This window comes from Aquarana catesbeiana, linkage group LG04 (assembly GCF_042186555.1).
Source record: "Aquarana catesbeiana isolate 2022-GZ linkage group LG04, ASM4218655v1, whole genome shotgun sequence".
NCBI lineage: Eukaryota > Metazoa > Chordata > Amphibia > Anura > Ranidae > Aquarana > Aquarana catesbeiana.
Window position 1 is genome coordinate 362,469,082 of NC_133327.1, and position 17,546 is coordinate 362,486,627.

The 17,546-nt window shown below is 40.9% G+C and overlaps 1 protein-coding gene across 1 annotated transcript in view; it reads right to left on the bottom strand.

The window, feature by feature from the left end:
* Positions 1 to 947: 947 nt before the first annotated feature.
* The window catches only part of POPDC3 (popeye domain cAMP effector 3), a 98,806-nt gene continuing 82,207 nt past the window's right edge, over positions 948 to 17,546 (bottom strand). Inside the window, exons 3-4 of the mRNA XM_073627009.1 lie at positions 4,772 to 4,880; positions 948 to 1,463 (exon numbers count right to left, since the gene is read on the bottom strand). Of these exons, the coding sequence (XP_073483110.1) occupies positions 1,167 to 1,463; positions 4,772 to 4,880 (406 nt within the window). The 3' untranslated portion in view covers positions 948 to 1,166. The remainder of the gene's footprint in view (positions 1,464 to 4,771; positions 4,881 to 17,546) is intronic.

A 17,546-nucleotide genomic window follows, 5' to 3' on the forward strand; every position in this document is an offset into this window, starting at 1 on the left:
TGATTTCATGTTGATTTCAGTGTGTAGCCAGTGAAAAGAGCACGTAGTTACACTTCCCAATAGCAAAAAGAATAAATTGCCCACGTAGCCCTAGCCAAATGGATTTGTACAGTTAGATTGTTGCATAAATAACTATTCCATATCTGTAGCCCTATTCCGACATCTCCCATGCGAGGACTTTTGGGGGCCAAGGTAATAGGCTGTAATGGATTTTCAGAGCCATTTGATATTGGTTTACCCTAGGGTAGGCTGGAGACTAAACCCTCAACTTTTTCTCCTTTCTAGGCCAGAACATGCACATTTTTGGTTTAAAGGCTTATTTGGCAGCAGGCTAGTCTTCATTTACAGAGTTCATGGCTTAGGAATTTTAGTTATTCTTCAGCAATGTTGCAATGTGTGGCAGAAGTTGTATATCCTTGTAAAAGAAACATTACTCTATTGCCCTAAACATATGCAGAGAACGTGAAGATAAAATCACATCGGGTTTTCATCTACATTGCTAACACAAACATTCAAGACCACACACCTAAGTGTATCTATGTAATCAAAACTTTTTTTTGTTTTATCAGAATAAGGTCACAACTCCAGATCTGCAAGCTTGTTCTGAGTTAGAAACTTAAAAGTATTGAAGTTATTGGATCACCTTGAACGCCAGGCAAGCCTTTTTAGAAGGGAAGGCCAGCATGGCGTCCCATGAATTTTCCCTTTGCAACTGGATCATGTGGTAAATAATAAAAAAATATATATATAGGAGGACCTCATATATTGATACATAAGGGTATTCTACAATTTCGAGTTTCCATCCATTGTATTTGATTTATCTCAGAAACTGATCTGCCGTGTTTTCCCTATATAAATTGCAGTTTATGGTGTATTTGCTCCAAAACTGGCACAGTAATTGGCCCATGTATAGATTTCTGCAATCTGGGTAACGTAACACCAATGGCTTTTGTAATGCCTACATTTATTTTCTTTATTAAAATACAGTACCTATTCCAATGATCTGTAATGAGATCAATAGACAGTGGACATTATAAAAAGACTGAATACGAATGAAAACTGCTCATTATGAATGCAGTTTGTGGCACTTTGAATGGCTGAGAAGTCCTGACCATAATCGATCCCCAGATCATTCTGGGATGCCAGTAAGAAAGTAGTAGAGTTTGTTACGGTCGTTTGGCTGCTTTCCTCCTCGTAGAAAAGTCCTGAACACGAATAGTAGGGGTGGTCGTATTTGATTGCTGTGGTAATGCCATATGATAATAGTTGGGTAATCGGATGTCAAATCGGAACCCACTGTCCACAAACACCTTTTCATTTAATGCATAGAGTTTATCTGCAATGTCTCCCCTAATCAACACTGAAAAGAGTCTTGAGATGAAGCGGTGCTTGGCAAATAATAAATACAGTTTTTTCCTCCTCCAGGTAATGTATCGGCACTTTGTTTCTGCAGTTAGAGTTACCTGCAAAACAACATAATTTGCAACATTACAAAATGTCACTCTAAGACATACATTGTTTCTATCAAAGTGCATTCACCATTCTCTATTACAGTGCTTCCCAGAATCCAGTCTACTTGGAAAATGAATCATACTCAGATCCCTTCACAGAATCAAAACCTGACCTCATACACATTGGGAGAGATTTGTTTAAACTGGTGCACACACAATCTGGCGCAGCTGTGCATAATAACCAATCAGCTTCTAACGTCAGCTAGTATGATTAAGCTTTGACATTAAAACCTAGAAGCTGATTGGTTACTATGCAAAGCTGCACTAGATTCTGTGTGCACCAGCTTTAGTAAATCTCCCCCCTTGTCTCTATTTTCATGCATTTTTCGTCACTACATGGCATTGGAAATTAACTTTTTCTTAGCTTTAGGCTTCTTTCACACGGGAATCATCCATTGAATCAAGTTTATGCATAGAAAAAAAAGATTCAGTTATCAGTTTTCAGTTCAGTTCAGTTTACATCCATTTTTACATCCAGCAGAATGTAAACAAATATATATATATTTTTAAGCGTGTGCAGTTCCCCCCACCCTTCAGATCTGGTATGTATTTTGAGGGAGACCTCATGCCAAAAAGAAAACAAAAAACAAAAAAATGGCATTAGGTCTCCCCTAAGTCCATACTAGACCCTTATTCCAACATGCAGCGCAGCAGGCCAGGAATGGGAGGGGACGATCATGAGCCCCCCCCTGAACCATACCAGGCCACACATACATGTCCTCCTCCATATGGGGGGGGGGTACATTGCAAGGGGGGACAAGGTCTTCTTCCCCCTATCCCCCTAGCCCAAGCTGGTGTTTGTGGGGGGTGCGGGGTTGACTTATCAGGATCTGGAAGCCCCCTTTAACAATGGGTCCCCAGATCCTGGTCACCCCATGTGAATGAGTACTCCTACCCATTCACCAAAACAAATTACAAGTGTAAATAAAAACACAACACAGTTTTTTACAAGTATTAAAATTTATTTAAAAATTATGTAGGTCCATGTCAATCATGGTAAATGAGGGCTGCCAACTCCCGATCGCACCTGTTGCTTGCCACCGTCAAATGGCAGCTCCGCTTTCCACAGCCACTTAATAAACACCCTGTGATACCACCACCTTGTTTACTTAAGCGATGGAGAGCATATAGCCTGGTATAGTTCAGGAGGGGGTGAGGGGGCACACTCACCACCCCTTGGCTGGCCTGCTGAGTTCTATGTTTGGATAAGGGTCTGGTGTAGATTTTGGGGGGACCTTACGCCATTTTTTTTGTTACTTGGGGTGAGGTTCCCCCCCAAAATCCATAGCAGACTTGTGGGTCTGCTATGGATTAGTGGGGGGAACTGCACATCAAATGGAAACAAAGAAGAATGGCAGCACATCCGGAAGTAAAATCAAGAGAATTTATTGAAAGTTCATAAAATCAAGCGAACATGACAAACATCAATCCAAAAAAGGTGCTAAGTGGATGCGTTTCACACAGACATGCTTACTCATCACTTATGTGATGAGTAAGCACCTTTTTTGGATTGATGTTTGTCATGTTTGCTTGATTTTATGGACTTTCAATAAATTCTCTTGATTTTACTTCTGGATGTGCCACCATTCTTCTTTGTTGCCATTGGATTTCCCTGGCTGTGGACCAGGCAGGCACCCGGATCTCTTCAGCAGCTCATCAGATTCTCACAGGTGGCTTTGACGGTATGTTCCCAGCTCTTTCTCTAATCGGGAACTGCGCGTCGTTTGTGGAATTCCCTGTTGACAGCAGGGATGGGTCATGATTGTTACGATGCCAGTGGGTGCTGGCTCCTTAACATCATATTACTCATCCCTTCTAAGTCATTGGTTGTTTGGACTCAGGCGGGTGCTGGCTCCTAACAACCAATGCAAAATCAGATGGAAAAAACTGATGTTAAAATAATTTCCCTTTGGGATTAAAAAGTATTCTGAATATATCAGTTTATGTCCGTTTAGGTCTACTTCTGTTTTTTAAAAATAGAGACTTGTTCCATTTAAAAAAACTGAATGAACCGGACGGATCATCCGTTTACATCCATTTGCCTATAGAAATGCATTGCTGTCCATTTTTTATCCATCAATGGATGGATGAAAAATGGACAGATGGAATGCCTGTGTGAAAGGAGCCTTATCCTCTCCAAGCAATGTGAGGAAATATACTTTGTGAGAAATTGTACTTTTACAAGCGTGTTCAGCTTCAATAGGAATTCATTAAAATGATGACAAAGGATGTAAAATGCATTTAAAGTACATGTAAATGCATGCAGAACACTGCAACTCAACGACATTACAAAAAGATTTGAGTAAGTTCACATAATAAATTGCGTGAAGATTTACTTTCATTATCCAATCAGATGAAAAGAAAATTCCTGTTTGATTATTTCATCTGCACAGGACTGGATAATTAAAGTGAATTTCTATGTTGTTTATTGTGTGAACATTCTCAAATGCTTTAATAAATCTGTCTCCAATGAAAACACATGCAGCATGAATGAGCTCTGTGTGACATTACTAATTAGCACATCTGTGTACCAAACACAACCTATCAAGTCTACGGTTCACACTGGGGCGATTTGTCATGCGACTTAGTTGCCTGACAAGTTGCGCTCTATTCAGTGCAATGGAACCATTCTAATTGGAGTGACTCAAGTCGCTCCGACTTAGAAAAAGGTTCCAGCACTACTTGGGGGCGAATTTGGAGCGGCTTGCATTGACTTCTATTAAAGAAGTTGTTTGCAAGCTGTGCTAAAGTCGAACTGTACGGGGCGACTTTTAAGCTGCCCCAGTGTGAACTGAGCCTAAGGGGTGTCACAGTCAATAGGCTACATGGCTAATTGGTGTATTCTGACAGTGGAGTCCAGCGAACTCCCCTGCTGTCAGAATACAATGGCACGGTGAGAAGGATTCCAGCATCCACCTCAGCCCACTGGCTGAATGAAAAAAAAAACTGAGCCATGTATGGCTAACTTAAGAGTTATTGGCATCAACAGGCAGTACAGACAGCACCCCTACCTAACAAACACTGAGGTTGCAAGATGAAGATGCTTCAAGATGCCAATCACTCAGAGCAGACTGCCAGAAAGAAACAAAAAAAGCATAATCACTATACAGCGTCAGTAAACAGGAAACATGGCATGTAACTGAAAATATCAAATACAGCTGCTTCCAAATACAGATTTTTTTGTTTTTTAAACAATGACACAAGAACTCTAGATCCCCTTTAAAACAAAGGCCATGCATTAGCCTGTGGCAGCTATTTACCTGAAAAAACCCTTCTTCAGAGGGTCTAAGTGAATCCCACTCTGGTGAATCCAAAAACTGGAGCGGAAAGATATAATGAAGAAACTCGCCATCCACTGTCACACGTATCCTGCCAAATTTGTAAGATATAATTCATAACACAGAAATTGCACATCTAAGAAAGTTCACAGAAGCATAATATAAGTGAGATCATTGATATGTGATTATGAAATAAGGCAGCACAATGAAGTGCAAAGTACAGTTACTGACCAATCAGAAACTACTGATCTGATTAGGTAAAAGCAATCTGGTTGTTATGGTTTATTTATACATCATAAATTCTTCTCACTGCTTATTAAACAAGCCCAGTTCAGTTATTGTAGATATCTCACTGTCCATCCACACTGGATTATGGGGACCTACTGAATTGTCACTCCAAAACATTTGCCTTCTACCACTTTAAGACGCAGCAGGGGAAACAACACTTTGTTTTCATTGCTATCTTGATATAAACCTCAAACAAGGATGTATGGAGACAGACATTACTGAGATCTCCTTGTGAAAATGCCAATTCCCTGGTAAACTGACTATGGAGATATAGGCATTCCATGTAACATTGTATCCAGCATCTTCAAGGAGCAAATATTGGCAAGCTAAATGACCACACCAGCAGCTAAATGCTTTGGTGCTTGGTGTGGTCAGACAAGGGAGAACTGGCAGAATCACATGGGTTTATAAAAGAGCAAATACACTTTAAAGTACTGACTTGGAACAAGTATGCTGATCAAGAGGATGGATTAGCTGGGTCGTGTCCAAACTGGTCCAAACCCAGTTTGGCTGAAGTTGTTGGGAGCTGATAAATGATTGCACTCCCTCCGATACAATCCAAATCCACCGCACTCTGTAGGATGACACCAGTCTGAACAGCCAGAGATTTTTCCTACCCCTGTACTGTTTACCAACTACATACCAGTAACGCCATTCGCTGAGCTACTAAACAACTTCCAGGACTTACCTCTCGGCCTCAGTGGAGCCTCAAATTATATACCCTGTTTATACGCCCCCTACTGGCCTTTTCTCCCTTTGGAAGGCCAAGGGAGAGTCTCTTCTCTCCTTCCCTCACTATCATTGGATAAAAAAAACATATATATACTTTTGTGAAAGAAATCTTACTTTCATCTGGGTATGGATATAGAATAATCTTCCAAAATATTCAAATTAATGTTCCCCTTTGGAATCAAGAACCTATCTGGTAGACAGACCGTGTCATTGTTGCTGTTTTTAATTAGAGCTATATGGAATGCCAAGTCAGCAATACAGTGTTAACAATAGAAATGTCTCTAATTTACACCCACCCTTGAGGAAGGAGGTACATACACTCCGAAACGCGTCGGATGCAAGAGTACTGTTCTAACATTGTATATACACCAATGTAAAAATGCCTAATTTGCATTCCAAATAATAGATGTTATACTACTGCTATCTTTTTATTGTTTCAACTCAATAAATTATATTTGTATTAGATATTTTTTTTTTCTATATTTTCGTATGTGCCTTAAAAGTCCACCATTAGGGGATCTTTCTTGTTGTCTACCTCCCACCGATGCAATCAGCAACACCTGGGGCATTCCCTATATCACAGTTGAACGTACACAAAAGGGGGAGGATGTTTGTGACATCATAGATCTGATATGACCACATGGCCATATTAGATTAATGTCATCAAATAAACATGGCCTTGTGGCTATATTACATACATAGTTACGTAGTTACATAGTTAGTCAGGTTGAAAAAAAGACACAAATCCATCTAGTTCAACCCATAAAAATAAATAAATAAAATCATACAATACCATCTACACAATCCTTCACTCACAGTTGATCCAGAGGAAGGCGAAAAACCCCAGCAAAACATGATCCAATTTGCTACAACAGGGAAAATGATTCCTTCCTGATCCCCCGAGAGGCAATCGGATTTTCCCTGGATCAACTTTACCTATAAATGTTAGTACCCAGTTATATTATGTACATTAAGGAAAGGATCCAGGCCTTTTTTAAAGCAATCTACTAAGCTGCCCAGAACCACCTCTGGAGGGAGTGTATTCCACATTTTCACAGCTATTACTGTGAAGAAACCTTTCCATATTTGGAGATGAAATCTCTTTTCCGCCAAACGCAAAGAGTACCCCCTTGTCCTCTGTAATGACCTTAAAATATATAAACTATAGGCAAAAGTGAGTAAGTTTGGGTTATAACCCCTGTCAGTTTTTCTTTCGTCATCTGTGTCCCATTGCGAAGATTTCCCTTCACTTCTTGTCCCATAGCCAAACAGAAGGTGAGAGGAAATCCCTGCAAATTAAGGGAATTCCTTGGGGACCCCAAGGTCCCCAGAACTAGTGTCACCTTTGGAAGATATTCCCTCTATTACTTTTTTGGGGACAACCCAGAATTTAGGATTTTCTTTTATTTTCATTTTCAAGGATAATAGTAAATAAACAAAATAGGGAGAGTAAACGGGGGCAACAACAGCTATAAAAACTGACAAGTATTCTGACCCATCTCCCCTCTATCCAAAATGTAAAAAAAAAAATTACCTTTTAGTTATACTTTAAGGTGAATAACTCAAAATCAAGTTCACTATATGGACTACTTATGTATTTGTTGATCATACCCCCCCTTAAACTCCTCTTCTCAATAGGGAATAGATTCATTTCCTCTAATCTTTCCCCATAGCTGAGCTACTCCATGCCTCTTATGAGTTTGTCTCTCTCTCTCATACAAACATTCATCATATACACTACATTGCCAAAATTATTGGGACGCCTGCCTTTACACGCATATGAACTTTAATGCATTCCCAGTCTTAGTCTGTATGGTTCAATATTGCGTTGAACAACCCTTTGCAGCTATAACAGCTTCAACTTTTCTGGGAAGGCTGCCCACAAGGTTTAGGAGTGTGTCTATGGGAATGTCTGACCATTCTTCCAGAAGTGCATTTGTGAGGTCAGGCACTGATGTGGATGAGAAGGCCTGGCTCGCAGTCTCCACTTTAATTCATCACTTTAATTCATTTAATTCATATTGCAATATATAATATTATCATAAATAGTCTCTTCTTGAAATGTCCAATCATAGAAAATAGTGTTTATAAAAACCCAACACCGTACTGTATATAAACGTGCTCTAATGGTAAAACCAATGTGCTTTCAAAACTCATACCTCTAATCAAAAGAAATTGTGCCTGTATGTTTCCCAATCTGTGGATACTCCAAAGCCTCCTCTCCACTAGGGACTGTCCTACAACTGTGCACACTCCCAGTCAATAGATGGGGTTATGGTTCCTTCAAGACTTTGAATTCCTCAACTATCACTGAACTGGCATCTCAGTCCAAGAAGTAGATGGTGACTCTGGATAATGCCTGGACAAAGATGGCGCCATCTTTCTTGTCCTTCCTCTGGCTTTGCAGCTTTATTTATTTATATTAGCTGAATGCTGTCATGAGTATTCCCAACCATTGTATGTGCAACTGCAGGGTGGGGAATGACCCAGGCACTGCTGAGTGGGCTGGTGGGAATGTGATCGTGTGACAGGTTTCCATTGGAACTGTCAAACTGAGTTAAATCCAACCAAGTTCAACCCAAACCCAGCTCATCCCTGACCAGGAACGTTGACTTCACTCTGACTTTCTAATCTATATACTTGTTCTGCCTCAGTAATTCCCAGAGTATTGTAGCCAGGATCAGCCAAGCAGTGAACATTTTCAGAGGTCAGACAGCAGTGGCATCCTTCATAGCATAGGTTTCTTTTAAATCGGAACTAAACCCATCAATTTCATGGTTTCAAAAAGCAGTTACAGTATATTCAAGGCATGCTGGGAATGCTAACTGTCACATTTGCTTGCCCTCAACCAAACTGTCAAACCATCAAACGTCTGGTGTCATAACTGATCACATGTGCAGCATCATGGCAGTTAAAAATCAAACAAAGGCTAAGTTGGTAGCTTCCTTGGCTGAAAAGAATAGGAGGGTTTAGTTCCTGTTTAAAGTGGAATTAAATCCATTGATTTAGCTGTTTCAAAAAACAGTTATATTCCCGGCATGCCAGGAATGCTAACTGTCACTTTTACTTGTCCCCGCAACCAAACTGTCAAACCATCAAATGGCTGGAGTCATAACTGATAACGTGCGGCATCATGGCAGTTACAGATCAAACAGAAGCTAAGATGGCAGTTTTCTTGGTAAAAAGGATAGGAATGTTTAGTTCCGCTTTAAGACACATTTTGGACATTCAAAGACATTAATTATTGCACAGAAACAGGCATGAACATGGCCACTTGTAAACTCAGCACTTAAGGCACAACATACTTAGTCGATTATGATCCCAAAGGTTCTTCTTCAATCTAAATGCTTACTCTGGTTGTCCTACTTTATAATGATCCCTTTTACATCTCTTTCACCTTGTGGAATTGTAGGAAAAAGTTAATGACAGCCTGGGATTCAATTTTTTCCACCGAGCGCAGCTGAACATGTATGTGCGCATTTCTAACTCAACCTAATCATGTGGAAACCCCATAAGCTTTCACACTAGTTTCCTATGGGTATGCCTCTGTCAATGTGCTGCCATCTGATACCTGAACCATTAGCTGGCCTGGGCAGTAAATGGGGTAGCACAGACATGCTAAGGTCCTTTTCTCAGAAAGGAATGAAGTGAATTGGCTTATTTTGTGTGTCACCAAAGGTCAAAGTGCAAAAAGCATTATAGAATAAAAGTACAGTTATGTATACAATGCTTTGGTGGTGAAATTGTTACATATGCTAGATACAATAAAATGCAATCTTTAATTAGGGGGATAAAACCAGCACACAGCCTATGCTAAATACAAAGACTAAATATGCAGTAAATAACTTTGTATACTATGGCATTCATCTCGCAACACTGATCACTGGCTAAATATACACATGCTCCTCTTCTAATATGTGTGTAAACATATCATAATATTGGGAATAATGTATCCCCGCTGTATTATATAGGGGTATCTAAATTTGTATAACTTTATGTGTGTTTCCTAGGCATCCTACTGAAAGTTAAAGCTTATAGAACACAAAGCTAACTCTACAAGGTTATCGGCATGCCACTGACAGTTATGAATTATATTTTGGCACTCCTTCAAACTGAATGACATGAAAGATTTCACTCCTTTCCTGCAATGAGTAATGTCACCATTACTGTCCAAGGAAAAGTTATACAGACTTATTCAATATGGTATTCCTTTTCTTAAAGTAGACCTGTACCTTCCTCATACTGGGCATAGTAAAGGTTCACTTTACTGCAGGGGTTCTTAAATCAGAACTTTGCCCCCTCTTATATTCATAAACAAACATGTTTTGCTTTTACTTACAGTTACTGTTTTTCTACTGCCTTGGTTGAGTGGAGCACTGGTGATGTAGCCCTGGCCTCACAGCTGCATCCTAGGATGGCTACATCACCAGTGTCTTCCTGGGAAATCTCATCTGGAAACTGCTAAATCTTGGGGATTTCAGGGGAAAAGCTTTTTTCCCCCTTCAGATGATGTACACTGTCTTGTGATCTAGGAGGCAGACCCAGAGTTCCAGAGAGAGCTCCAGGAAGTATAGGGAAATGGATTGATCGCCCATAGCAAAAATAACCACCATGAGAAGAATTTGGGGGGAAAAGAAACATAAGGTATACATAGAAAACAAAAATAATGCAATTACTTTTTTTGTCTTTTTGTAGATTATTACTAAGCATTTCTAACGGTGCCTTTGTTGTAAGGCAGCGGTCTCCAAACTGTGGCCTGTGGGCCAGATGTGGCCGTTTGGGCACTATTCTTCCCACTGATACAAGGCACTATTCCATCCACTGACACCAAAGATGGAGAACTATTCCTCCCACTGATACAAGGCACTATTCCTTCCACTGACACCAAAGATGGAGATTGGAGAACTATTCCTCTCACTGATACAAGGCACTATTCCTTCCACTGACACCAAAGATGGAGAACTATTCCTCCCACTAACACCAAAGATGGGACACTATTCCTTCCACTGATACCAATGATGGGACACTGTTCCTTCCACTGGCACCATAGATGGGGCACTGTTCCTTCCACTGACACCATAGATGGGGCACTATTTCTTCCATTGGCACCAATGATGGGGCACTATTCCCTACACTGACACCAATGATGGGGCGCTATGCCTTCCACTGACACCATAGATGGGGTACAATTCCTACCACTGACACCAATGTTGGGGCACTATTTCTCCCATAGGGCAAACTTGGCTTCACTTTGTATGGGGAGGTGGAAGCATGAATCACTTTTGACAAGTTTTACTGACACCAAGAGAAAAATGGTGACAGGGGAGGGATCTCCAGCAGATTGACAGCCTCAGCTCTCCTGCGAGCTGTGTGAGGGAGGTGTCTCCTAACTGAACTCTTCAGTGAGTAACTTCAGCTCTCTCCCCTATTTTTTTTTTAAATCTCAGACAAGCTTTTTATTTCTGGACTTTGAACAGTGGCGGCCCGTCCATAGGGGGCGCCGCCCCCCCTCCGGGCAGTCACATAAAAAAAATGTAAAAAAAAAAAAAAAAAAAAATTTTTAAAGCTGGCCCTTTAAAAAAAAATACAAAAAGTGCACGGTGTTCGGACGCCAGACACAGTGCAACGCTGGACACAGTGCACTTATGGGAAGCACCACTTCTATGCAATCATGGGATTGCAGATGTGGCGCTGCATTTGCGGGCGTTTAGCCCGCCTTGCGGCGCTTTGTGAAGCGCCTAGTAGCTTCCGCCCGGCGGTAGTATCTATTACTATCGCCGGGCGGTTTGATTGACATCTGAGTATGATGTCACTTGCTGTTTCTCTCTCTCCCAAGGAAACAGGAAGTATGAGAAGAACGGAGCTCTCCACAGGAGACACCGCTGGAGAGGACAACACATAGCAAGGTAAGTAACAGGGGGAGGGGGGTTTGGTGGTGACACACACTGCTGCAATTTGGTGACACTGCTGCAATTTGGGGACACATACTGCTGCAATTTGGGGACACATACTGCTGCAATTTGGTGACACATACTGCTGCAATTTGGTGACACAGCTGCAATTTGGTGACACATACTGCTGCAATTTGGTGACACTGCTGCAATTTGGGGACACATACTGCTGCAATTTGGGGACACATACTGCAATTTGTGGATACATACTGCTGCAATTTGGTGACACTGCTGCAATTTGGTAACACTGCTGCAATTTGGTGACACATACTGCTGCAATTTGTTGACACATGCTGCTGCAATTTGGTGGTGACACGTGCTGCTGCAATTTGGTGGTGACACGTGCTGCTGCAATTTGGTGGTGACACGTGCTGCTGCAATTTGGTGGTGACATATGCTGCTGCAATTTGGTGGTGATACAGGCTGCTGCAATTTGGTGATGACACATGCTGCTGCAATTTGGTGGTGACACATGCTGCTGCAATTTAGTGGTGACATAGGCTGCATTTTATGTGACACAGGCTGCATGTAAGGAGGGACTCCACTGGGGGCACCTGATGTAAGGAGGGACTCCGCTGGGGACACCTGATGGCATCTGGTGGCAGGCGACGTGGCTAGTGACACGCTCGAGGCTCCCACTGATTCTGCATTATGGTGAGTTGAATGATTTAATTTTATATTACAATGTAATAATAGAAATAATGCGCTTCAATCATCCTGACACCATAACAACCATAGTGCCGGGATGATTGAAGTGCTAACACCAGGTGTTTGGAGTATCTTTATCTGCTGATTGGTAAACTTTCTAGAATACACATATTTCTATTGTTGTGTAGGATCTGGGCCTGCTGTCCCTCCATCCCTCTCACCCTCTCCCTCCACTCTTCGTTCAACTCAGACACTAACCACGCCCACTATTTTTACCAAGTGGGAGGGGTCAAAAAGGAAGGGCGGGGCCTGGCGCCCCCCCATCCTAAAACTTCACCAGCCGCCACTGACTTTGAACAGATGTAGAGAAGAGAAGACTGCAGATAAACATGTACAACATATGTAGGAGGGTTTGTTTAATCTCTGTGTATCACATGAGGCCAGTCACTTCAATGAGTCTACAGTATGTAAGGGTTTACAAATACTTTAATTGAACATTCCACAGTAAACCATAGCAACCAATCAGATCGAACTTTGCTGAAGGACAGGTACAAAATGGGTTCTTTCTGGATGCTTTGGATTACTGCATTTAAAAATAAGACAAATAAATTCCTAAACACCCCAGGTGGGACAGTAGTGCAATTCAGTTATAAGCTTTGTCAGAAAAAAATATCTTTCTACTAAAATTAAAACAGAGAAGAATATTTCCTGATTAACTGCAGGTTGTGAAAAGATATCTGATCATTTTTCATCCTCTGCTATAAAATGAAGCAATATTAAAACCTTTATATATTCATCTTGGCCAAGCATTATAAAAAAAAAAGATACAATCCAAGAGACAAGAGCAGTTAATACATCTGGATCTTTTCTTTTATAATGAAATGCATTGAAATCAGAAAAAAAAGCCTTGATAAAGAAAACCCAAAAGGCCTGCGTTTTTTTTTTTTTTTCTAGGTCGGCGATCTGCTCCAGAGCTTGTCATGTGACTTCTAGCCTTAGCCAAGAACAGGAGTTAATGTCATTTTAATTCTTGGTTTGTTTCTTGTGTGCTCCCTCTTGTATCTGCAGGTCAACGTTCTATTCCTGGTACAAAATGAAATGCCTTTTGGAGATTTCTTTTCTCTCTTATCCCATCTGAACTATGTTCTTTAAAGAAAGGGAACACAAAGCAAAGCAAACGCTCATTGTGACAAGTGACAAGTGTGTGAAAGGCGATAAGCTTTGAAGGTTTGGTGGCAAATATATCCCAGCTTCCAAATCAGCGTCTATATGTTTAGCGTCCTATCTAAGGTATGGTAAAATGTGAGACTCCACAAAAGGTATGGTTGAAGGACTTGAAAATGTCACAGGACTGCGTGGAAACATTCCGATGACCAAATATGGTGGTTCTGGCCATACGCTAGTAGTTAACAGCTTTCCACGCTCTTAGTGTTTCCATCTCTATATTATGCTCAAGTACACAGAGAAACACTACAGTACTTACCAGTAAAGAACAATAGGAATACAGAGAGATAGGATCCTTTAGGTTTCACTAAGGCCTCATGCACACGGGCAGAAAAAAAAATGTCACTTTTGGAGACCTTTTTTCATTTTTTTATGCCTCTGAATGCTGCTCTATTTTAGCCAATGTGTCCACACATAATGTGGTGTTTAGGTCCATATTTAATAGTCCCAAACCTGCATTCAGAGAGGAGTTTACTGACATGATTTACACATAAACGCACATAAATGTAAGTGACAAATTAAATGAATTCCAGTGGCTAGAATAACAATATTCTAATTTAACCCGCATACATTTCTAAACGCTACACAGCTGTTAAGGCGCCAAAATGAACACTTTTTTGTGCTGGAATTTTCTGCTAGGCCATGTGCATGAAGCCTTTAAGTGTTAGTTCACCTTTACAGAAAATATGTAAAGGTGGACTAGAACTACAGCCCTCCCCACCCTTCCGGTTCCGACTGTACTTACCTCTGCTCTGTATCATCATTGAGCTGTGTCCCCACAGCTGGTTTAATGGTCTGAGGATTTAAAATCCCTGCTCTTTTCCCTCTTCCCTGTGCAATGCTTCCGGGATGGACCACAGTGATTCTTATTGTTCATTGCCATCACTGAGAATCGATCTACTCTGTCCCGGAAGAGCTGCATCTAGAAAAGGGAGGTGGGCGTCTGCATATAAACACTTGTAAATGCGAGTGGCTAGAAAAAAATGAATATTCTAGGAATAAAATGAGTTTACATGCATATGCTTCTAAACACTATATACCTTTAACCACTTGCCGCCTGGTCTATAGCCGATATACGGCTACAATAAGGCTTCCTGGTTCTGGGAGGGCGTCCCCGGACGTCCTCCCATGTGCGCGGCTCCCGTGCACCGGGCATGCTCTGGGATCCCTGTGTGCCTTGGACACAGCAGGTCACAGATCGGGGTAAAGAGCCAATTACATCCTCCCTTTACCATGTGATCAGCTGTGTCCAATCACAGCTGTCACAGATGTAAACAGAATAAATCGCCTTTGCTAGTTATCGGCTCCCCATTCCTCACATCGTGTGAGGAAAGGAGAGACCATCTGTGAGGGGCACAGTGAGTAAATTATATACACTGACACACCGGGGTTGATTTACTAAAGGCAAATAGACTGTGCACTTTGCAAAGTGCAGGTGCACTCTGCAAGAGCAATTGCTCCAGAGCTTAGTAAATGAGGACGAGCTCTGCTGACTTTCATAATCTAATCATGTACAAGCAAAAAAAAATTTTTTTTACATTTTCCTGGCATGTGATTGGGTATTTTTTGCAAAGTGAAGCTTTACCTCATTTACTAAGATCTGGAGCAACTGCACTTGCAGAGTTCAACTGCACTTTGCAAAGTGCATAGTCTGTTTGCCTTTTGCCTATTAAATCAACCCCACAATGCCCTGATCATCAGTGAAGCTTATCAGTGCCCATCGGTGCTGCATCATCAGTGCCTATCAGTGCCCATCAATTCTGCCTCATTAGTGCCCATCAGTGCTGCATCATCAGTGCCTATCAGTGCCCATCAATGCTGCCTCATTAGTGCCCATCAGTGCAGCCTCATCAGTACCCATCAGTGGAGAGGAAAAATTACTTATTTGCTCATTTTTAGAACAGAAACTAAGAAAAACGTTTTTCTTTTTAAAAAAGTGTGGTCCTTTTTCATTTATTTAGTAAAAAAAAAAACCCACAGTGATGAATAAATACCACCAAATTAAAGTTCTCTCTTTCTACAAAAATTATAAAAATGTCATTCAAGTACAATGTTGCATGACTGAGTAATTGTCATTCAAAGTGTGACAGTTCTGAAAGATGAAAATTGGCCTGGGCAGGAGGGGGGCGAAAATGTCCAGTATTGAAGTGGTTAAACATGTATAATTTCGAAAATGCGACCATGTGTATGCTCCATTGGACTTTTGCTGGCGGAATTCCAGCCAGCAAAAGATTGAGAGCATGTTCTCAATTTTTCAGTCGTAAAAAGTTCCGATCGGACTTAATTTTCTTGGCTCTTCTTTGTGTTGTAAGTCACAGCGTTCTTGGCAGTCGAAAGTTCAGCGAACTTTTGTGTGACCGTGCGTATGCAAGCCAAGCTTGAGCGGAATTCCATCAGAAAAACCATCCAAGATTTTTCCGACGGAAATTCTGCTCGTGTGTACGCGGCATAACTCCAAAGTTTTGTCTGTGACCCCTAATTGAAAGATTTTCCTCTATCACCAGGACAAGGTTGTTACCAGGACAGCACCAACAGCAATAAAAACAGTATCAGAAGTTCAACTCTTCCCAACTCTACTATAAATGCTTTTGCTTTATCAGAACAGAAAGTGATTGTACATTTCTCTAAAAGTGACACAAATAGCAGTAAAAACCTGGCAGAAATTCTAGCTCTTTCCTGGCTACAGTTGGGCTTTACCTTTTTCTTTTTTTTTTACAGTTTTGGATAGGATGGAGAGGGATTAGAACACCTGTCATGGTTTTATTGCTGTCTGTGCCCCCATTAGGAAGAATTACTCTTTCCATTTGTCCTGTTTATGTTATCACCGAAAATGAAACTGCAAGAAAATCCTAAATTTTGGGTTGTCACTAGAACAGGAAAAGAGGGAAATCTTCTAATGGGGACACTAGTTCTGGTGACCCTGGGGTCAACAAGGATTTTCCTCACTTTGGGGGGGTTTCCTCCCTCTTCCTTTTTAGACTGGAACAGGAAGTGTCCCTAAAGAAACACAATGAAAAAAAGCTGAAAGAGGGTATAACCCTTCCCTTCTCCATCCAAAAATAAATAAATACATTTTGGTTTTAGTTCTAGTTCATAGGCTTGTTCACACTTCTTGCATGGTAAAATGCCACAATTTATCATGCATGAAATATCTGTTCTGGCAGAACGTGCCTTGCACTTGTAAAGCGCACGGTCGTGTTTTTTTTACATTTATTAAAATGTCACAGTGTTACATTTCATTTGTTTTGATACATCGCAGCTCATCTGTAATGTAGAGAAAAGGAGCGGCGGGTGTGGAGTAGAAAAATACTGACATGTTGTAGATTTCTGCACTGCATTGCATCTCACCCAGAGGCTGCATTCAAATGTGAACAGCACACATAGAAAACCTCTAGAGGACCTACTCCTAGAACTGAATCACGTAACATGAAGATAGGGAAATTCAGCACCCTAGTTTATTACATCAAACGCCTGTTTTATGAACTAGAAGTGGTTTGAAAGGGAAATGTGCCAACCAACAAGTTTTTATGTACATAAGACAACCTACCCTTCTAGTTCAAGTCTAGCATGCATTTAGGATTTTCACATCTCTATGGAAGCAAAATATAAAACAAGGGATTTTTCTAGAGTCCCTTTCATTTACTCATAGTCCACATCCACTATTTATAGTGTTATCATATAATCATAACACAGCTTTTATTGGTTACTAACTGTTTAAAGCTGAGCTCTGGGATAAGCAAATATTGTCTAAATAAAGGAGACATGTATATTCCTATTGAACCTTGGTGTGCTTTGTGTATTTATTCAAGATCTGTGCAGTAATACAGGATGAAACTGCCTCTGTGTAGAAGCTTCCTGTAGTAAAGACCAGTCACTGCTTCTCTCTCTCTCCTTGTGTAGGCTGACTGGTTTTG